Below are 22,765 nucleotides of genomic sequence, written 5' to 3'. Positions count from 1 at the left end.
ACTTAGAGTAGCGGTTCCCAATTTTGTCTGCACATTGGAATCATCAAATATACTGATGCCTGCCTGTGTCCGACTACTAGAAATTATAATTTGATCTGAGGGAGTGGCCTGGGCTTTGGAATCTTTGAGTCTAAAGTGCAGACATGTTTGGGAGCCACTGCCTCAAAGGGTTGTTGTAAGGATTTAAAGCTCACAGAATACATAACTTTTACTTTTCCTTGCAAGTATTGGCTCACCAAGAAGGGAGCTGGTAAGTGAAAGAATAGGCCAGGTCCAAGACAGCCTGGAAGGCTTATTTGAGTCTGTTTCCTCATCTGTAAAAATGGGATAATCATACCTAGGCTACAAAATTGACATGTTTTATAAACCATAAAGTGCCGACCAAAAGCTTTTGTACATATACTCTCCATCCTCACTTCATACTCCACTCCCCACCACCTTTTACAACCGGGATCCAGGTACTTTCTCTGACCTTTGTTGGCACTGCAGTAAGTAAGGGTAGCAGGAGATGGGCAGCAATCCTGGAAGCCTCCTTGACAAAGAGGCTGGACAGGGCCTGACCACCCCGGGAGGAGTCCAGAGATAGAAACCACCCCTTACTAGCAGCCCTAAAGCCCCAAAGCCAAGTGAACCCAGGAGCATCACATGGTCAATGCAAGGTCCACCTACATTGGAAAAACTGGCCTGGAGCTGTGGAAACAGCATAGGCTATTAAGTCAGACAGTCCTGTGCCATTGGGTAGTTATTCTACTTTATCAACTCTATTCCCTCCTCTATAAAATGAGGATAGTCATATCTACTCCCCATAGGACTGAGGTGAGAATGAAATGAAATCAGAGTTGAGAAGGTGGTCTATAGTGGAAATTACAGTGAAGTATCTTACAGCTACCCACTCATAACACAAAGAAAGATCAAATCACAGTGAAGTCTTCCTAAATTTTATTGGCACTGAAATAGAACACGGGTTGAGCATAAACCCCTCCAAAAACAATTTTTAAAAACCCAACAAATACACACAAAAAAACCTGAACACAAAATCTAACCTTTCTCCCCACCCTCCCTGGGGGTGGGTTACTGCCCTGAAGGCAGCTAGATTACCCTATAATTCCAGGTTTGAATTTAGCCAATACAGGGCATATCACCAAGAGAGTGTCAATATAATTCACAGGAAGGCACATAAGGCTCCCCAAGGTCAGGCGGGGGATGCAGGCAGGAGGGAGGGATCGAAGCCATGGGCTCTGAACTAGGGACACTGCACAGAGGGACAGTATGGTCCCTTGAGGACTGAACTCTGGGGAAAAGGCAAAAAAAAGGAACAATAAAACCAAATACCAAGTAATTTAAGAATGGATTGTATGACCTATAGTGACAGGTGACATCACTAATACTGAAAGCTTCTTATGTTAATGTTTCTGGCAAAATATTATTTTATAGTATAGTACACACCTCCCAGGTGTGGGAGTGGTAAGGGAATGAGGCCACAATGATCCTGCCCCAAGACTAATATCTTCTAAGGGTGCATTAGCAAGAAATAGAGAAATCAATATTGAGTTAGATGCCACTAGAATATATAATACTGGTAGAAGGAAAAAGAGTGCGCACATGAGACAGAAGGAAGAGGCTGCTCCTGGGTTGAGAGCAAGGGGTGGGGTTGTGGAAGGAACCAGGCCAGAGCCGCCAACAGCGCTCTGGTTTACAGCTCCAAGGGACAGCACAGATGGTGGCAAGACCTGGGTTAGAAATTTGTCCAACAGAGGCAGGGCCCAGTCACCACCTTGAGGGGGTGATGGGAAGGGGCTATTAGGCACCTGAGGGGGTCAAGTAAACTGTGGAACCCGGGCCACAGGCTTCTCTCACCTTACTCAGCTTCTTCCACCCACTCATCATTGAGCCAACTGATATCAAGCTCCAGGGCTCAACATACTAAGGCCTGGATGGCCCTGAAGCAGGAGCTGTGGCCTAAGTAGCTCTGATGGGAGAAGTGGCCTGGAACCCCTGCCAGGGAAAATACTGAGACCAGGTGTGAACATTTCCTCCCTTTGGCAAGAATTCTGGATGGGACTTTTGGGTAACCAAAAGTCAGGATATTAGTCTGGCTGGGTTTTTGGGTAACCATCCCTACTGTTCTAGCTGGAGGGGATTTGGGGATTGGAGTGGGGAGGGGCAGATCCCAAGAAAAGTGGAGGAACCCAGAATAATAAGTAAGGGATACCTCTGCCCATAGAGCTCACTTGAAACAAGCCTAGGCTCCCATAAGGCATTAGGGCAAGAACTTCTGCCCAGCCTTGCCTATAGAAGGGCCAATGTCCTTCTAGGATATTGGTGAAGGCTGTTGCAGGGACCGTCTCCCCCATCTCACCCTGGGGAGAAAGTGAGTCCCTGAACTCAAGGACAAGGCTTATTGGGACTGAGTTTGTAACAGGCCCAATCTGGGAGGTAAAGTCAAGAATGACTGAATATCTTTTTAGCCTTCAAGCATTACAAAGCCTAAATACTCTAGAAAGAACGGGCATTGGGAGGCCTAATCCTAGGTCAGTTGACATCCTAGAGCATATAGCCAGGGCCCTGCCTCCTTCCCTAAACCCTGTGATGTTCCAATTCTGCAAATCACAGATCCCAGAAGAGGAAGACAGTAGTGGGGCAGGGGTGGGGACTAGTTTTCAACTTACTCCTCACTTGACCCTGGCAGTACAATAGTAAATGTGGAGGTGTTTCCCAAATCAAGTGGAAAGTGCCTCTGAGCTGGAGAATGGTCTCCTCTAGCAAGCTCGAGTGAATGGGTCAGAGAGGGAAAAGAGGGTCCCATTGGCACCAAGTGGGCCATTTCTCTGCTCAGAGAAGAGAGTGAGGGCTGAGGGGCTAGGATTGGTCCCATGGCTGCACTGAATGCTTGGCATGACTCCAGGGCTGCTCTAGTTAGTGGCTCCAGCACAATGTGAGTAAGGCGAGAGTGTAAGAGTGTGGGGGCAAGGAAGAAGGGAGGAGGGGTCCCTAGAGGTTGGGTGCCCATTACATGGACTCAAACTCATCGATGCGCTGCTTGGTGTTGCCCTGCCGAATCTGGCGCAGGGTCTTGTATTTGTCTCGGCCCAGTCGCATGTTCTCAGCATGGATCATGTCATTGGCAGTCTTCTTGGACTCATCACGGGCATTGGCCAGCTCTGAGGTAAGGGCCTGTGAGGGTCCAAGGGGATGAGGGATTAATGGCTTCCTCTCATTTTACCTCCCCTCATTTAACTAGATCTTTCTTACTTTCTCTCTTGTTTTCTCTCTTTCTCTTTTCTTTTTTTTCTCTCTCCCCACCCCCACTCACTCCCCCTTTATACACACACACATACATATTTTTTGAGAGCCATTTCCACCAGCCCTTTTAGGACTGCAATTGGGCAAGAATAAAACAAAAAACACAAACCTAGGGGACCAACTGATGACAGGTATTCTCCTAGAGTAGAACAACATACCAAAGATTCAGGTAGGAATTGTGTCAGCTAAGTATTTTCTGAATATAAGAGGTAAATGGAGTATGGGTGGAGGACGGGGCCAAAAAAAAGGCAAAGAGGTGGCCCAGGATCTGATTAATAAGTGAGGCGTGCCTACCCTTAAAGCTCTCACTTGAAAAAGGCTCAGGCTCCCATACAGCACTGAGATAGGCTCCTCTACCTATCTCCCCATGATGACCTAGGGAAGGCCATGGACTACTAAGTCAATGCACATGGTCTCTTTGACCCTTTGGCCCTGCCTGGATACCTTCAGGTGCTTCTGCACACGCTCATTCTTCTCTGCCTCAGTGGTACGTTCCTCCTCACTGCGGTCCTTGGCCATGGCATCAGCCCGCAGGTCGGCGCTGGCCTCTGCCCCATTCTCATCCTGCTCATCCTGCTCGTTCTCAGCAGGCTCCGCCACATGAGGCGTACTCATGGCAGTCTTCAGCTCAGCCCGGGTCTTCTCCAAGTCTTCTTGTACCATCTGAGCCTGTCCAGTAACAGAGGGAGAGAAGGACTGGCAGTCAGACCAGGCTAACTTGTGGCATCCTATGCGTGCCAAGAAAGGCCCAGCAGGAGGCAAGCACCAGGTAGGCCAAGTCACTTCGTCTGCCCCATCCTTAGTTTCATCAGCTGTACAATGGCAGCAATTGTACCAATTTCCCTGGGATATTGTAGAATTCTTGGAAGTATCTGAGAAAGCCTTGACCTCCTTCTCCCAAGCCTTGACCTCCTTCTCCCATAATGACCACTGTCAAGGAGGGATAGAAGGGGGAAAGAACCCAACCCTAAGGAATCTAGGGAACTGAAACCTATGTATGTGGTACCCCTTCTCACAATGCTTTGCTCTGGGCACTGTGTCTTACCTTCTGCTGCCATTCCACAGCCTCACTCTCCTTCTTCTGTCGGGCCATCTCCAGCTGAGAGATCCGAGCTGTCAGCTCTGCCATTTCCAAGGCCTATGGATAAATTGGAAGCTCGTGAGAGCAGGGCTTTCTGGTCCTCGGAGCCCAGGTGTCTTCAACCCCAGTTCCCCTAGGGAACCTACTGCTCCCTTGCTTGCTGTCCTGGACGCTCTTTTCACCACACCTCCTCCAAGAAGCCTGGAGGACCACTCCTATTCTCAGATCTACTATAGCACCCTATTAAATTCAAATTATTTCCTTGTATATCAGAGCTCCCCACCTAAACTATAGACCTACTGAAGACAAACAATATGTCATCTCTGTCTCTCCTTCATTTCACACCCTCTCCCTCATTTCACTTCCTCTTCCTCCCTCTCATTTCTCTCCCTCTTCTTCCCCCTCATTTCTCTTCTTCTTCCTCTCCCTCATTTCTCTCCCTCTTCCTCTCCCTCATTCCTCTCCTTCTCTCCCTTTCCCCTCTCCCTCTCCCCCACCCCTCTCCCTCTCCTCTCTCCGTGTCTCCTCTCCTTCTCCCTCTCTCAGTATTGCCCACTGCACAGTTAGGGCCTCAATAAGGCTTTGGAAATCACTGTGTCACTGCCTGAAGTGGCAGACCCTTCGCTGTTATCCTAGAATGCTCAGTTCTCCACTAAGACTCTTCCCAGGACAAGCATAGGGAAGATACTCAAGTGTCACAAGGTGATCTAAACAAGTGAAAAAAGCTTATGCACACTATCACTTGGGCAAATCTCCCAGAGGAAGCTTCCCCTGAGAATTAGGTCTTAGTTCCCTGCACTCCCACTCCAAACAGTACAGAGAAAGAGCATATGTCAAGGAATTTGGGCCACAGGTTCTTAACTTCTGAGTCACAGAACTCTTGGAAATTGTGATGACAGTATGGATGCTCACCCTCCTCCCCTGAAAAAGGCATAGACATATAGTTTTACATATGATTTTAGGGATCAAATCCTTCAAAAAAGAGACAGAAAAGTGTGACCTTTGGCAAGTCTCTTAAACCTCTCTGAGCCATAATTTCCTTATCTGGGCATATTATCCCATATGGGTTAATCCCATAGGGTTATTGGGAAGAAGAAATAAAGTAAGGAAAAGGGAAAAGTTGCTAGCACAGCTTGTAATACACAGTAGCTAGTCAATCAAGTGTGAAGCTCTTTATTTCTTTCTTCCTTCCCTTGCCTTTGTCAGGTCATCAGCTCAGATCCTCAAGGGCTAAGAAAGCAGAATAAAAGTAAAGATGAGGGAAGACTGTAAAGGTTTCTGGGCTACACCAGTGACTCCTCAGCTTGCTTCTGAATGAACAATCTGCGGGAGGCCTGTAGAGTGGCACCCTGCTGGAAAGAGCCAGCCCTGCAGGCAGAGGTAGCTGTGAATAGGTAGGCAGACAGGGGGAAAAACTCAGGTTCCACAATCCCAGTCCATTTTGCAGCTTTACCAGCTGTTCCTGGGTCTTCTTCTGGTCCTGGGAAGCCTGCAACAGGGCCTCCTTGGCCTCTTCAGCTTCTTGACGCTCTTTGGCCAGTTTTTCAGCCTCGTTCTGGGCACGCTTCCGCTCCTGTTCAAGTTCCAGAGCCCTGCGAGTCTGTTCTTCCAGTTCTGAGAAGAAAAGGAGGGGAAAAGGTAGTGAAGAAAGAAGGGACACCTAGCTTCCTTCCTGGAAATGCTTCACCCCAGGGCACAACCGGCAGAAAGCTCTGAGCACTCTTCCTGTTGCCCTACTTCATCTATTCTATAGCTACATCTGGATTATACAGCCTGAGTCTGCAGCAGAGGCAGAAGGGTCTCCAGGTTCTGGGAAAACCCAGTCTCCAAGGTGACTTCAAGCCTCACCTTGCTGAGCCTTCTTAGTCTGTTCCTCGATCTGCTTCAGCCTCTCCATCAGTTCCTCCTTCTCCCGCTCAATCTTCTCCTTCTCCTTTTCTGCCATCTCACGCTTCTTCTTCTCATTTTCTAGCAGAGCACTAAGAAAGGAGAAAGAAGGGATGGAACAGGATAGCAAGGCCACATGGAAGCCTTGGGATCTCCAAGGGTCTCTGGCCCTAGACCTTCAGACCCCACTCATCCAACACACTCAGGACTTGTGAGTTGGGACTACTCTCCCTTATCTCCACATCCTTGTCCTCACATCATAGACTCATATGGGCCAGTATGCTCAGGGCCCTGTCAGAGTGAGGATATCTAACTTGGACTCCCAGTTCCGCCACTAACCAGTGAGTAACCATTAGAGTGACCTTAGCTATGTCACTTCTTTGCTCCCCTAAGCCCAATAAGTCCCCTATCTCATGGAGTTATAGGGAGACAAGTTTTGGCTCTGTTCTGGGATACTGTGCTTTAAGTCTGCTGATCTTTATGGCTAGGGCACCAGTCCTCAGGCTTAACTCTGCCTGCCCTCTGAAGCCCAGCTCTAGGCTCCGTTTTCCCAGAATTTGTTGCGATCTAGAATAAGTATTTGTTTTTTCTTGCCCCAGCACCTCTTCCGGGAGGTCTTCTTTTCTCCATTGGCTAGATGTCTTTTCTCTCTCTAAGCCCTCTGAATACTTGGCCTATCCTTCTTCCCATCCATCCTCCCTGTTATTTTTGTCCATAACACTTCTTACCATCTCACATACTGTATAATTTGCTTACTTGTTCTGTCTGTCTCTTCCCACTAGAATGACAGCTTCATGAGAACAGGGATTTTTGTCTATTTTTTTCACTGCTGAATAAATATTTGAGTGAATGAACGACACAATATTTGAACAGTTATATATATACTGTTTTTCCTCTTTCTCCTACTAGATTGTGAGGTCCTTGAGGGAAGGTTCCTGCCAGATCTAGCTCTGTAAACTGCCCCTGATCTCAGTTAATTTTTCTGAATAAATGTGAACTTTGGTGTCTAACTTCTTATACATGGAGTCATTTTCCAGCCTACTATATTAGAAGCCTCCGAGGTCCCAAATTCTTTATGACAGACTAGAACAATGCTCTCAAACCTTAACATATATAGAAATCACCTGAGATCTTATTTTTTAAATAATTTATTGAGGTGAAATTCACATAACATAAAATTAAACATTTTAAAGCAAACAATTCAATGGCATTTAGTACATTCACAATGTTGTGCAACCACCACATCTATCTAGTTCCAAAATGTTTCCATTACTCCAAAGTAAAACCCCATACCCATTAAGCAGTTTCTGCCCCTCTCCCTTCCCCCAAGCCCCTGACAACCACCAATCTGCATTCTGTCTCTATAGATTGATCTATTCTGGATATTTCATATAAATGGTATCATACAATTTATGTCTGATTTCTTTTACTTAGCGTGATGTTTTAGAGGTTCATCCACATTGTAGTATATATCAGTACCTCACTCCTTTTTATGGCTGAATAATATTCCATTGTATGGCTACACAACTTGTTTATGCATTCATCCACTGATGGACATTTGGGCTGTTTCCACCTTTTTGCTATTATAAATAGCACTGCTATGAACATGTGTGTACATGTACTTGTTTGAACACCTGTTTTCAATTCTTTTGTGTACATACCTAGGAGTGGAATTGTGGGATCATATGGTAACTCTATGCTTAACTTTTTGAGGAACCACCAGACTGTTTTCCACAGCAGCTGAGCCATTTTACATTCCTACCAGCAATGTATATGAGTTCCAATTTCTCCACATCCTTGCCAACAGCTGTTATTTCTGTTTTTATTTATTATATCCATATTAGTAAGTATTAAGTGGTATCTCACTGTGGTTTTGATTTGCATTTCCCTGATGACTAAGAATGTTTTCACGTGCCTACTGTCCATTTGCATATCTTCTCTGGAGAAATCACCTGAGATCTTAAGATATAGATTCTGAATCAGTAGGTCTGGGGTAGGGTCTCAGATCCTGCCTTTCTAACAAGTTCCCAAGTTGATGCTGATGCTGCTGAGCCTTGTTGCACTTTGAGTAGCAAGGGGCTACAGTACATAGGGGCTTTGTAGGGAAAATTCTGGTGGCTCTGCCCAATTCCACTCAAAAAATCCTACAAAGTCCAGGTTTAAATGTGCATGGAGCCTTCTGCTACTGCTACTATACTGGTCACATAGCCTGGAGCAACTCAGAGTCTGACTAAAAGAGCAATGGCATGAGTATTATAGACAATGGGGAACTATGAAATGCCCCACCTTCCTATGAGCCTCTGAAATCCTAGGCTTCTGATGTCTATTTCCTGGGGTCGGGGATGCCTGAGACTTAATGGAAGGGATGTCATCCATGCACAGCTCTCTCTCTCTCTCTCTCCCAGTCCTGGGATGGCTTCATGTCCTGCCTGTAGCAGGCTTGGCACCTTTGAGAAGCTTCCTTGCCCTGGCCCTGGCCCCACTCCAGCTCCATAGTACCTACCGCTCCATCTGCTTCTGGTGCTTCTCCTCCCGGGCCTGTGCCTTCATCTGCTGCACCTCGATAGTATCAGGCTTGCGGCGGCGCATGTATAGCTCATGGTTCCCCATGCACAGGGCCAAAATCCGTTTGTTAATCCGTAGCCGGGGAGCATAGAAGACAAAGTCCTGGTGGGAAACCAGCAATCGGAAAGAGTTTGGAGGGACAGATGTAGGTGAGCTTCTGCCTTCTGAAAAGCTAAGTCCAAAAGCACTGAAAAGATTATTTAACCCAATTTTCTCATGTTACAGATGGGAAAACTAATTATCAGAGCAGTGAAGTGACTTGCTCAGGGTCAGACAGCAGGTTAGTGGCAGACCCAGGACTAGAACCCAGGCTTCTTGACTCTGAAACCAGTGCTCTTTCCATCAAACCACAATTTCTTTTAACCTTTGCTTATGAAAAGCATCCTAAAATATTCTCAATCCAGTTAAAAGATAGGAACTAACTTTATCTGCTAATTAGGGATAATGCTAAGTCTCAGGAGCCTCTCTTAGTGGCCCAATAATCCCTACATAATACCCTGGTGAGTGCAGTATGGGTGACTGGACTGTTTCTGTAATCTCCTAAAAGCATATATTAGACCTAGCCTCTTAAATCCTTTTTTGAATAAGGCAAATTATAAATACCTATATGAACACATAAACCTCCTGAACATCAATTGTCCTGGTTGTTGTCGTTTTGTAAATAAGCTCTTGATCTCAGCTGGCTTTGTTACTTACCTTTTTCTGATGAAAGTTGAGCACAGTGGCAGTTAAACAAAAAAAACACACACACAAGAAAATCCAGTGAGTTTGAGTTTGTTATTACAAACACCACTTGACCAAGGTCACCAGCTGATATACTAACCACCAGCTCTTCTGTCACTGAACCCAAACTGCTACCATCTCATATAGCTTGGGGTTCAGTGGAAGGAGCACAAACTCTAGTAGTCAAATGACCTAGGTTCAAATCTCAGCTCTACCACTTTTAGCTGTGTGATCTTAGGCAAATCACTCCACTCTCTGAACCTCAATTTCATTGGTTATAAAATGGGTATGCTACTACCTACCTGACAATGTTGTTGAGGGTTTAAGGAGACAGCATATATAAAGTACCTAGCAGGGGAAGTTCAGAGACCTCTGGGCTGGAGAAGAATGGCTGAGGCCTCATGAGAAGGGTCTGGCTCAGCATGGCCATTGGCCCTTGTTAGACACAAGGTACACCAGAAGAGGAGACTCTCATCTCAATTTTCTAACTTACTCTCAATCACTAGCTTTCTGGTTTTCTCAGCCACAGGCAATGAGTAGGTGAAAAGTGTAGCATGTTAGAGGAATGACTGGACCCAAAGCATTTTCTTGTTCTTGGGTTGCTCCGGAAAAAAGTCTTGAGAGGACAGCAGCAAAGTTATACCAAAAAGCAAGTTTGGAGGATCATCTTGGGATCTGAACTGCTACTGGCTCTGTCTTTTCTCCACAATTAAAGATAAATCAAGTCCGTGAACAGTTTCTACTTTCTGGGGCCTAGAGGCTTTAAAAGATAAGATGTGATCTGTTTCCACTCCAGAGCTTCAGGGCATCAGAAGACAATGGCTAAGAGGCAGCACTTAGACTGCCTGTGGCTCTCCCTCATCCATGTTTCTCCTGAGACACACGTAGCAGGGTGGTACCAGGTATAGGATGTCTCCTGGCAATTTTTCCCATCAACATCCCCTTCCATCGCCAATCTCCTTTTGTGCCTCCCATTCCCACTCACATCAAAAAAAAAGCAAGCCAGAAAAGCGACAGAAAAATACAACAACATGATTGCTCCTAGCATTATCCAGGTCTTGGTGGGTACCTGTCTTGGCCAATGGGAGGAGTCACTTACCGGGGCTTTTTTGTCAATGGGCTTGATGACAAATTTCTTGTCATTGAAAGAGATGTTCCTGATTTCACTCCAGGGGAAGCCTATCTTGGGAGTCAGTCTGTAGAAATGGAGATCAAGAACATCAGGACAGGGGCAAGACAAGAAGGACATAGAAGGTCGCTGCCTTGCCCTACTCCCCATCAACTTCTTCTTTAAGGAGGTAGATTCATTGCCATCTCAGCCAGTGTCATCACATGCCACCAGGTCAGTTGCCAGCATTTAGGGTGCACAAAGAACCTCCTGATACCACAGTTGAAATATTATTCCTTGTCCTAATCTCTGAGGTGTGTTTTACTGTATTTTTTGTTGAGGCATGGACCTTGAAACAATCTCTCACAAGAATCTCCAGCCCTACTTAACTGGGACTCTTCCACCCAAAGTTGTAAAAGTTGGGGAGAAGGTAAATAATAAGCTCCAAGATTCAGAAGTTACAGGGAACAATAATATACTGATCTTCATCATCACTAAGAGCAGACCAAGAAACAAAATAAGCAAGTGAGATAAGGCTGTAGTAAGAGGGATTATAGGCCAAATGGCACTTAATCATCATATGGAAGTGGGATTAATTACAACTCTTCACAAGGTAAGTTCTAGGCCAGTGCTGTCCAATAGAAATATAATGAAAGCCACACATGCAATTTTAAATTTTCTAGTAGCTACACGAAAATAAGTAAAAAGAAATAAGTGGAATTAACTATAACAGTTCATTTAACCCAGGAGATCCAAAATACTATCATTTGAATGTGTAAATCAATATTTTAAAAAATATTAATGAAACCTTTTACATTCTGTTAAGAGTTAATTTTCACATTAACTCTTCAAAGTCCAGTGTGTAATTTACAGTTACAGCACACCTCAATTCATAGTAGCCATACCTCAAGTGCTCAATAGCCACATGTGGCCAGTGGCTACTATAGTGGGCAATGCAAGTGTAGTCAATGCAAGATTTAGAGGCCTAAGGGAGGTTGTGCAATCATCCGGACTGGTCTAAACTAGGTAGGAAACAAACTACCCAGGTGGGACTCAGGAGGTACAGTCCTACTCCCTGGTGAGCCCTAGGTGTCTGAGTGGCCCAAATAAACTAAGAGTTCTGAGCTATACCTGTCATTCTGCTCATAAATGTTGAGACCCAGGGCATCCACTCCCAGCCACAGCTCTGAGCCTTTCTTGTTCTTGATGCTGAAGTAGTTCACACCATACATCTCCAGGTCTTGGGCAATCTTCAGATACTCCAGGACAGCATCCTCCCTAAACAACAGAATGGGGGGTTATAGGCGGGAGCCTGTGAATCAGACTCAGGGAGATAGAAAGCCTACCTGCTTTGCAGTTCTGACAAGGATTTTGCCTTGAAGGATGGGAAAAGGATGGAAAGTAAGTAGATGGTGACAAACAGAGCACAACATGACTTTTCATAAGAAAAACTTGCTGGCAGGAGCCTAAGGTTCGAGGTTCCCAAGGGGAATAAGGGTGAGCTGACCCTTGCTGGCCTCTCACATGTTAGCTGCCATAGAATCCTCTTAGACAGGCACATTCTTAGCAGAGCCCAGATGGAGTGGTGATGGCAAAATAATAAGATTTGTTCCTCAACTAGACAACTACCCAATGGTTTGCCATATTTAGAGTTCCTTCCCCATTTATCTCTTGGGGAGGAGCCCCTGGTGACCCAGAAGCTCCCTATGGATCCTGGGGTCCCCTCCATTTCTTTATGGTCTAAACTATTTGCACTATCAGTCGCCATCATTCACAGAAAACACAGCTTTATAATGGTCCTGATTTGCCCTCTATCTCTAATTTCCTCTGTAAACTACACTCCTGTCCCTCTCTCTCCAACATGCTCCAGTGTCCCTCGTCCTTTACCTCTTCTCTCCCCAGAACCAACTCTTATTCTCCCTGTAAGAGCTCACAGTTGGTAGGTTGGGCTTACCTGAGCATGCCCCGGTGCTCCTCATGCCACACTTGGATCCGCTCCTCCCACTGGTCCTTGTTGAGTTTGTGCTGCTCCAGGACCCTAGAAAGACAATGGGTAGTGAGTAGTTTAAAGCACAAAGCCCAAATGTAAGTGTAAATGGAAACCCACTTAGCTCTCTAAGGGGTTGATACAAACAGGACGTGGAGTCAGCCCACTGAGGTCACACTGGAAGCAGACTGAAATTATAGCAGGAGGTATTAATTAGATGTAGAAAACTGCCTGAGAGGTAGGATAGAGACAAAAATGGATGACCAAGAAAGACAATGGGAACACCTTCTTTTGTACCTTTAACCAGAAAATCCAATAGCGTGCTATGGTCCCCAAGCAGAGCAGTAATGTATCAAGTCTGTGCTGACTTGTGGGACTAAGAATAGGGTTGGGCCTCACAGAGGCATGGACACTGTCTCCTAATCCTTGTGGGACCAACAGTTCGTATTTGTGAGAATATTGCTCAGGGATGAGATTACAGCCTGTGGATACAGAACAGACAACTGAGCCCAAATGGCTTTGGGAGAAACTAACTGGTTCAACCTCCCAGATCTACTAGATCATAAGGCTTGTTTTATTTTTTTAATTTTATTATTATTATTATTATTTTTTTTTGGTGAGGAAGATTGGCTCTGAGCTAAACCCTGTGCTCATCTTCCTCTATTTTGTATGTGGGACGCCACCACAGCATGGCTTGATGAGCAGTGCGCCGGTCTATGCCCAGGATTCGAACCTGCGAACCTCGGGCTGCCGAAGTGGAGCATGCAAACTTAACCACTACGCCACTGGGCCAGCTCCCTGGCTTGTTTTAAATATGCCATCTCAGACATAATAGCAGCGACTCAGGTAGAGTCCCAGGGCACAACCACTATCCCTAATACCTCCAGGTGAGTTATGCATATGCCACAGTTCCAATGGGACTGAGTCTCCCAGGATGAAGCAGAACTTTTCCTTCCAATCCAAAAGCCTATGAAAATGGCCAGTGGATACAGTGGATAAAAACCCAGGGTTAAAAAAATCAAGAGACTAAGATTCCAGATCTGGCTCTGCCTCAAATGAGCTGTGGGAGATTGGGCAAGAGAGCAACCACCTCTGCACCTCTATTTCTTTAGCCAGGAAATAATGATAATGCCATCATTTAGTAGTGATGATAAAACAAAAATAATGAGTGTTTGAGAGTGCTCAACTTTGAAGTTTACAAAGGCAGAAAGCTCTGTACACTGGTTATCAATATTAAAAGACTATTTTGAGCTCCCCACATCCCTGGCTTATGTATTTCTCTCTCTCTCCTGGGAACTTCTGATATAAGAGGTCTAAATCAGTGAAAAGGATTGAGAAAATGGAATGTGAGGGGTGGGGGAGAAAATCCATCCATCTCTGGTTCTCTGTATAAGCACCTGTTTCCAGGGTAATGAAGTTCTGTAATCAGGCAAACAGAGGGGAAAAAAAGCTTCTTATTTTGAGAGCCAGAGAAACAATAGGGTATGGTGCCATATGCAAATACATTTCTCTGAGCAGCATAACATGGTCTTCAGACAGATTGTAGTGGAAAGGAACAGATCTGGCAGCCCCTGTGTAATAGGAATCAGTCAGCCTTGGGCTGCAGTCCCCTCTAGCCAGGGCAGATGGCCTGGGCACCACCTTACCTCTGTGGCAGCAACTTGTCCCCGGCCAAGTAGCCAGACTTGTGGACTTCCTTATTGAAGTCGCCATACTTGGACTGGACAGCATAGGAGGCCAGCAGCACAGCAGTCTCAGGTGGACAGTAAATATCATCATTGAGAATGCCCTCCTTCACTTGCAGGAAGAACAGGCGCTGTGTGATATCCTGGATCAATTCTTCGGATACATCCTCAGGGTAGAACTTGGCCCGGAACTTGAAGAGCAGAGGACTTTCCTTCCGCACATCCTGGGCAGTCACCTGGGAGCAATAGGGGTTATACGTTCTCAAAAAATAGATTTTGGGGGTGGGGGAGTGGCTGTATGATGGGGAGAAGACACTGAAAAGTTATCAATTTGGGTAATCTGAAAGAGCTGGGTGGCAACTCTCCTGGTAATTCAGAAAAGAGATATATTACTTTCATTGGGGACCCAATCCCACATCCATAATTGTTTCCTATTGGGGATTTCTTCCTGAAATGACCTAACACCCACTGATAGTCATAAGCCCTCAAGCCCCCAGCATCTCACAATGTGTCCAACTGCCCCGAATTCTGAGAGTAGGCTTAAGAAAGCTCCTGTTGTTTTATTTTGTTTTTGTTTTTAATTGATGTTTTAATAGTTTATAACATTGTGAAATTTTGGGTTATATATTTTTGTTTGTCCATCACGATATGTATGTCTCCCTTCACCCCTTGTGCCCACGCCCTACACTCATTGCCCCTGGTAACCACAATACACTTTTCTCTGTCCATGTGTTGGTTTATATTCCACATATGAGAGATCATACAGTGTTTACCTTTCTCTTTCTGGCTTATTTCACTTAACATAATACCCTCCAGGCCCATCCATGTTGTTGCAAATGGGACGATTTTGTCTTTTTTTTATGGCTGAGTAGTATTCCATTGTATATATATATTCCACATCTTCTTGATCCAATCATTAGTCGAGGGACACTCAGGTTGCTTCCACTTCTTGGCTATATTGAATAATGCTGCAATGAACATAGGGGTGCATAAGCCTCTTTGGATTGTTGATTTCAGGTTCTTTGGATAGATTCCCAGTAGTGTGATAGCTGGATCATAGGGTATTTCTATTTTTAATTTTTTTAGGAATGTCCATAGAGTTTTCCATAGACCAGTTTGCATTCCCACCAGCTGTGTATGAGGGTTCCTGTTTCTCCACATCCTCTCCAACATTTGTTGTTTTTTGTCTTGGTGATTATAGCCATTCTAATGGGCTTGAGGTGATATCTTAGTGTTGTTTTGATTTGCATTTCCCTGATGATTAGTGATGTTGAACATCTTTTCATGTGCCTATTGGCCATCTGGATATCTTCTTTGGAGAAGTGTCTGTTCATTTCCTCTGCCCATTTTTTGATCAGGTTGTTTGTTTTTTTGTTGTTCAATTGTGTGACTTCTTTATATATTATGGAGATTAAACCCTTGTCAGATATATGTTTTGCAAATATTTTCACCCAGCTAGTGGGTTGTCTGTTCATCTTGATTCTGGTTTCGTTTGTCTTGTAGAAGCTCTTTAATCTGATAAAGTCCCACTTGCTTATTTTTTCTTTAGTTTCCCTAGTCTGGGTAGGCATGTCATCCGAAAAGATGCCTTTATGACCAATGTCAAATAGTGTGTTGCCTATATTTTCTTCTATAAGTTTTATAATTTCAGGTCTCACCTTCAGGTTTTTGATCCATTTTCAGTTAATTTTTGTGAATCGTGATAGCAGATGGTCCACTTTCATTCTTTTGCAAGTGGCTGTCCAGTTTTCCCAACACCATTTATTGAAGAGACTTTCCTTTCTCCATTATATATTCTTAGCTCCTTTGTTGAAAATTAGCTGTCCGTATATGTGTGGTTTTATTTCTGGGCTTCAATTCTGTTCCATTGATCTGTGTGTCTGTTTTTCTACCAGTACCATGCTGTTTTGATTACTATTGCTTTGTAGTATGTTTTGAAGTCAGGGATTGTGATGACTCTAGCTTTGTTCTTTTTGCTTAGGATTACTTTAGCTATTCGGGGTCTTTTGTTGCCCCATATGAATTTTAGGATTCTTCCTTCTATTTCCGTGAAGAATGTTATTGGGATTCTGATTGGGATTGCATTGAATCTGTAGATTGCTTTAGGTAATATAGACATTTTAACTCTGTTTATTCTTCCAATCCATGTGCATGGGATGTCTTTCCATTTCATCATCAATTTCTTTCAATAATGTCTTGTAGTTTTCATTGTATAGGTCTTTCACCTCCTTGGTAAGATTTATTCCTAGATATTTTATACTTTTTGATGCCATTGTAAATGGTATTATCTTTTTGAGCTCTCTTTCTGTAAGTTCGTTATTAGCATAGAGAAATGCAACTGATTTTTGTAGATTGATTTTGTACTCTGTGACTTTGCTGTAGTTGTTGAATATTTCTACCAGTTTTCCAATGGATTCTTTAGGGTTTTCTATATATAAAATCATGTCATCTGCAAATAGTGAGAGTTTCACTTCTTCGTTGCCTATTTGGATTCCTTTTATTCCTTTTTCTTGCCTAATTGCTCTGGCCAAAACCTCCAGTACTATGTTGAATAGGAGTGGTGAGAGTGGGCAGCCATGCCTCGTTCCTGTTCTCAGAGGAATGGCTTTCAGTCTTTACCCATTGAGTATGATGTTGGCTGTGGGTTTGTCATAAATAGCCTTTATTATGTTGAGGTACTTTCCCTCTATGACCATTTTGTTGAGAGATTTTATCATAAATGGATGTTGTATCTTGTCAAATGCCTTCTCTGCATCTATTGAGATGACCATGTGGTTTTTATTCTTTGTTTTGTTGATGTGGTGCATCACGTTTTGGTGATACACCACATCAACCAAATCATGGTTCTGATTTGCAAATGTTGAACCATCCTTGCATCCCTGGTATAAATCCCACTTGATCATGGTGTATGATCTTTTTAATGTATTGCTGTATTCGGTTTGCCAATATTTTGTTGAGGATTTTTGCATCTATGTTCATCAGCAATACTGGCCTGTAATTTTCCTTCTTTGTATTGTCTTTGTCTGGCTTTGGTATCAGGGTGATGTTGGCCTCATAGAATGAGTTAGGAAGTGTTCCATCTTCCTCTATTTTGGAATAGTTTGAGAAGGATGAGTATTAAATCTTCTTTGAATGTTTGGTAAAATTCACCGGAGAAGCCATTTGCTCCTGAACTTTTACTTTTTGGGAGGTTTTTGATTACTATTTCAACCTCTTTACTTATGATTGGTCTATTCAGATTCTCCATTTCTTCTTGGTTCAGTTTTGGGAGGTTGTATGAGTGTAAGAATTTCTCCATTTCTTCTAGATTGTCCAATTTGTTGGCATATAATTTCTCATAGTATTCTCTTATAATGCTTTGTATTTCCATGGTATTCATTGTAATTTCTCCTCTTTCATTCCTGATTTTATTTACTTGAGGCTTTTCTCTTTTTTTCTTAGTACATCTGGCTAAGGGTCTGTCAATTTTGTTTATCTTCTCAAAGAACCAACTCTTTGTTTCATTAATCCTTTCTACTGTTTTTTTGGCCTCAATTTCATTTATTTCTGCTCTGATTTTTATTATTTGTCTCCTTCTGCTGACTTTGGGCTTTATTTGTTCTTCTTTTTCTAGTTCTGTTAGCTGTAATTTAAGGTTGCTTATTTGGGCTTTTTCTTGTCTGTTAAGGTTGGCTTGTATTGCTATGAGTTTCCCTCTCAGGACCGCTTTTGCTGCATTCCATATGATTTGGTATGGCATATTTTCATTTTCGTTTTTTTCCAGATAGTTTTTGATTTCTCCTTTAATTTCATCAATGATCCATTGGTTGTTCAGTAGCATGTTGTTTAATCTCCACATTTTTGTCACTTTCCCAGGTTTTTTTTCATGCTTGATTTCCAGTTTCATAGCATTAAGGTCTGAAAAGATGCTTGTTATGATTTCAATCTTCTTAAATTTATTGAGGCTTGCTTTGTTTCCCAACATATGGTCTATCCTTGAGAATGTTCCATGCGTGCTTGAGAAGAATGTGTAATCAGCTGTTTTTGGATGGAGTGCTCTGTATATGTTTACTAGGTCCATCTTGTCCAGTTTTTCATTTAAGTCCATTATTTCTTTATTGACTTTTTGTCTGAATGATCTATCCATTGATGTAAGTGGGGTATTAAGATCCCCTACTATTATTGTGTTGTTGTTAATGTCTCCTTTTAGGTTTGTTAATAGTTGCTTTATGTACATTGGTGCCCCTATGTTGGGTGCATATATATTTATAAGTGATATGTCTTCTTGGTGGAGTGTCCCTTTTATCATTATATATTTCCCTTCTTTGCCTCTCTTAACCTGTTTTATCTTGAAGTCTACTTTGTCTGATATGAGTATGGCAACACCTGCTTTCTTTTGTTTGCCATTAGCTTGGAGTATTGTCTTCCATCCTTTCACTCTGAGCCTGTGCTTGTCTTTATAGCTGAGATGTGTTTCCTGGAGGCAGCATATTGTTGGATCTTGCTTTTTAATCCATCCTGCCACTCTGTATCTTTTGATTGGAGAAAGCTCTTCCTTTAAGGCTCCCCCAACACCACAAATTAGCAAAGTAAAGACCAGGATACATGGCTGAGGCTGGGAATTGGCTAGACAAGAGCACAAACTAGATTGTTTTTTAAGGCCTGAAATTGGCTCCTAACAGTCCACATTTGTCCAGCAAAAGTCTCTACTCTTTGGGAAAGCAAGACTCTGCCAGCAGAAGGTAAGGCACCCGTCTCCTACACACAATCAGGGAAACAAGCCATAAGACAGTATGGAGACCTCCAAGGACAAAGTTAGCCAGTTTGAGTATACTGAGATGGAGGGCCACCATGTTTCTGCAGACATGCTGCTTGGAGGTGGACAGCTTGAATGGACCTATACTCAAATTATCCCATTTAGAGATCAATTGAGATAGAAAATCAAGAAAGAAGGAAGCATCTGCATGGGGTTCAGGCATCAGTTGACAGGTGGGGGAAGGGACAAGATAAGATCATGAGATCTTCAAGATTCTTTCCTGCTCAAGAGTCTGTGGCTCTCTTTTTAACAAATCTCCTAAAGTCCTTGAATTTAGAAAGAAAAAAAAGATACAAATCCCCTCTTGAAGAACCACTAATGGCTGTGGTCTAAAATAAGTCAAAGTTCAAGACAGAGCTCCTAGTAGGGTCCCTTCTTCTTTGGACACTGGCCATTCTTGCTGTTAGAAGTCAAAGTGGAGACAGAGCTGGAGCTTCACCTCGGCTGAGTCCTCTGCCCTTATTCTGATCCAGTGATCAACAGACCACCCAGTGAAAAACACAGCTCTAGGTGCCCTGGATTTGTCAGCTAGCACATGTTACCCTCCTGAGCAAGATCTGGTGGATGAATGAATTCCAAACCCAATAGTAGGTAAGCAGTTACCTTCTTATTGAGTTTCAGCCAAGTGGAGAAACCCTTAGTGTCCTGGTATTGCAGACCAAAGAACCAAACTTCCCTTAGGCCAATAGTTTTCACCACCTAGAAGAGAAAACATAAAACAATCGTTGATTGAATGTCTATCCTGTGCCAGGCACAGAAAACACAAAAGTGAAGCCAACATGGCCCCTGACCTTAAAGGACATAAGGTGCCCAGGGTATGGCAAGAAAATACATCTGGGCAGCAGTCAAGAATTGATGTCAGCATCTCTCTGCACAAAGTACTTCTGATGAGGTAGGGAATGAATCTATTACTTATGAGCACTACCACACATCAATAACTTTATATCCATTATCTCCTTTAATTTTCACAATAGCTCTATTATCTAATTACAATTAAGCCCATTTTACAGACAGTTAAAGTAAGGTTCAGAGAAGTGAAGGTTCAGGTAGTGAGTAGCAGTGTTAGGTCTATTTGACTCCAAACGCATTCAAATCCAGTCCTTTCCGCCACCTCCATCCCTTTATTATGCCATGCAGCTTCCCACTCCCAGGATGGATTAAAGGCTAAAGGTAAAGATTGTTGGCTTAACTCCTGCATCTTGTTCTCCTGGGTTGCACCTTTATCTTTAGCAACTAGCAATAATGCCCACATCCTTCAGACTGAGTCCCATTTAAGATGCCCCAAGAAAGAATGTTTGAGGAGACAAAGCAGGGACTGTGGTATCTATATACCCCAAAGCAATGCTATGCCTGGGGGCTGAAATGCATCTTTCCTGCCCTGATTAGAGAGCCCAGTCATGATTCTCCTTACCACTCACACAGATTGAGAGCGGGAATGAGGGTGGAAACAGGGTGAGTACCTCAGTGTAGTAGCTGAGGGGCCCCCTGGTGTTCTGGGCCTCTTGGCTGAGCAGTGGGCAGGCAAGGGAGGCCAGCCAGGAGAAGACAGACGGGATCTGTTTTCCAGTCTCTGACATTAGCATGTTAATGGTTCTGGCTGGTGGCTCATCTCCAGCATGCCCACCACTGGGGATGGAGGCAATGAAGCTGAGCCACATCCTAATGTGGTCACGCTGGCATCAGGCAGTCTTTACCTTTACTTTTTTTTGGGGGGGGGGGGTTGGAGGTGGGGGGATAAGGTGAAGAAATTTACCTAGAGATAGAAACGTAGAAACGGGGAACAAGAACCCAGTGTTGCTGATATCCTTCTCTGTGAATAAATCATTATCTCCCCTACACACACACACACACACACACACACACACACACGCACACAGCCCTCCATTGTATCCATAAAGTTTCTACTATGTATCCAAAGCCAGACCCCATAGTCTCTCCCAGAGCTTACAATATAGAGCTTCAGAGGTCCCAAGGAAAAAGTAGGTCATATTTATTAAGTATCTATTATACGCCAGGTACTGAACACTGAATAACCCTGAGATAGCTATTATCTTCATTTTATAAATGAGGAAACTAAGGCTTAGAGAGGCAACCTGTCTAAAATTGTAGAGTCGAGACTAGAATTCTGATGTATCAGAATGTAGATGTATTGAATTCTACATCTACAGATGTAGAATTCAACACCTGTATCCCTTCTTCTCTAGCATGCTATCTCCTAATGCCAAGGGCTCATAGGAGCTTAGGAGCCCTGGACTTCTCAAGTGACTAACTGCCTTGTCTCTCTTTTGCCCCAGATATCCCAGTCAAATAATAAAACTTTGACTGCCTCTTCATCTAAATATGGTCCCTGGCTTTCCCACTAGGCTCAGTCAACAACCATTTCGGAGAGAAGCCAGATCCCCAAGTCATCAACCTTTATTGCTCACTGGAGTATGCATAGTGGTCACCCTTCTTTCACAGCTTGATTCAGGTATCAGAAAACCTGAGCAAAAGTTTCACTTCCGTCTCCAACTTGCTGTGCGATCTTAAGGCATTACAGTTCCCTCTCTGGGCCTCAGCTTCCCCATCTATTCAGATTCCCCATATACTACAAGTAGTATGGCTAAAATGGCTTCTTTATTCTCTCAAGTTCTATCATTCTACTAATTAGGTTATTTGCAAATGACTAAGAAATACAATCCGATTTCCCACCTACCTCTTGCTGACTTGGGTAACTAGCAGCATATTTAGAAAAGATAAATGGGGTGGGGGTGTGAGGAAAGATGAAAAGACTTCCAGGATTCAATGAAAAGGTGAGTCCTTGAGTCTAAGTCAATAGGCACTAGGAATTGCCAGCAGGTTTTAGATGGAGAATATAAAATATTCATGTTGAAATGCAATATTGGCTTTTTTGCAGAGGACAGCAGGGGAGGATATGGACAGGAAAGATTTTTTTTTTCTTTTTGATTTTATTTATTTATTTTTCCCCCCAAAGCCCCAGTAGATAGTTGTGTGTCACAGCCGCACATCCTTCCAGTTGCTGCATGTGGGACGCGGCCTCAGCATGGCCAGAGAAGCAGCGCGTCGGTGCGAGCCCGGGATCCGAACCCGGGTCGCCAGCAGCGGAGCGCGCTCACTTAACCACTAAGCCACGGGGCCGGCCCAGGAAAGATTTTTTAAAGCACCACTTACCTCATCCTAGATCTAACACAGGGCCCAATTAACAGTTCTAATAATTTTCCACAGGGTTGCAGAAGAATAGTGTATCCAGATGCAACTGGTGGGAAGAAGTTCCAAGAAACAATCCAGTCCCAGGAGACAGAGACCCACTGAAGATGCTGAAGATGGACCATTAAGGCCAGGATGCTAGCTCATGGTGCAGGGCTGGGGGGGGGGCGGGGGGCACGCTAACTGGGAACAGAACTGGTAGAGCAGCAACTGGTCTTTGTCTGTACCAACAGCCCAGCTATAGAGGCTCAGAGACCCCAGAACTAAAAGGGAGTGAAGCAGGCACAGACTAGGCAGCCAGTCCCAGAGGTCCCAGCAGTGAGCTCCTTAGCCTTTTTTGTACCATATTGTCTGTTTCACTAGTGGGATGGGTAGGGGTGTGATGAAAAGAGGATCACGGGAACCAAAATAAATAGTTCCAGGA

General features: G+C 43.9%; 1 protein-coding gene across 1 annotated transcript in view; it reads right to left on the bottom strand.

The window, feature by feature from the left end:
* Positions 1-922: 922 nt before the first annotated feature.
* MSN (moesin) overlaps positions 923-22,765 on the bottom strand; it is a 68,417-nt gene continuing 46,574 nt past the window's right edge. The window contains exons 3-13 of the mRNA XM_058536028.1: positions 19,738-19,833; positions 14,301-14,575; positions 12,622-12,705; positions 11,799-11,945; positions 10,659-10,755; positions 8,775-8,938; positions 6,233-6,363; positions 5,838-5,998; positions 4,349-4,441; positions 3,748-3,972; positions 923-3,174 (exon numbers count right to left, since the gene is read on the bottom strand). Coding sequence (XP_058392011.1) covers positions 3,010-3,174; positions 3,748-3,972; positions 4,349-4,441; positions 5,838-5,998; positions 6,233-6,363; positions 8,775-8,938; positions 10,659-10,755; positions 11,799-11,945; positions 12,622-12,705; positions 14,301-14,575; positions 19,738-19,833 — 1,638 coding nt within the window. The 3' untranslated portion in view covers positions 923-3,009. The remainder of the gene's footprint in view (positions 3,175-3,747; positions 3,973-4,348; positions 4,442-5,837; positions 5,999-6,232; positions 6,364-8,774; positions 8,939-10,658; positions 10,756-11,798; positions 11,946-12,621; positions 12,706-14,300; positions 14,576-19,737; positions 19,834-22,765) is intronic.

Source organism: Diceros bicornis, chromosome X (genome assembly GCF_020826845.1).
Source record: "Diceros bicornis minor isolate mBicDic1 chromosome X, mDicBic1.mat.cur, whole genome shotgun sequence".
Lineage (NCBI taxonomy): Eukaryota > Metazoa > Chordata > Mammalia > Perissodactyla > Rhinocerotidae > Diceros > Diceros bicornis.
Note: the sequence above shows the minus strand (reverse complement) of the source record. Positions and strands in the feature narration are given on the sequence as shown.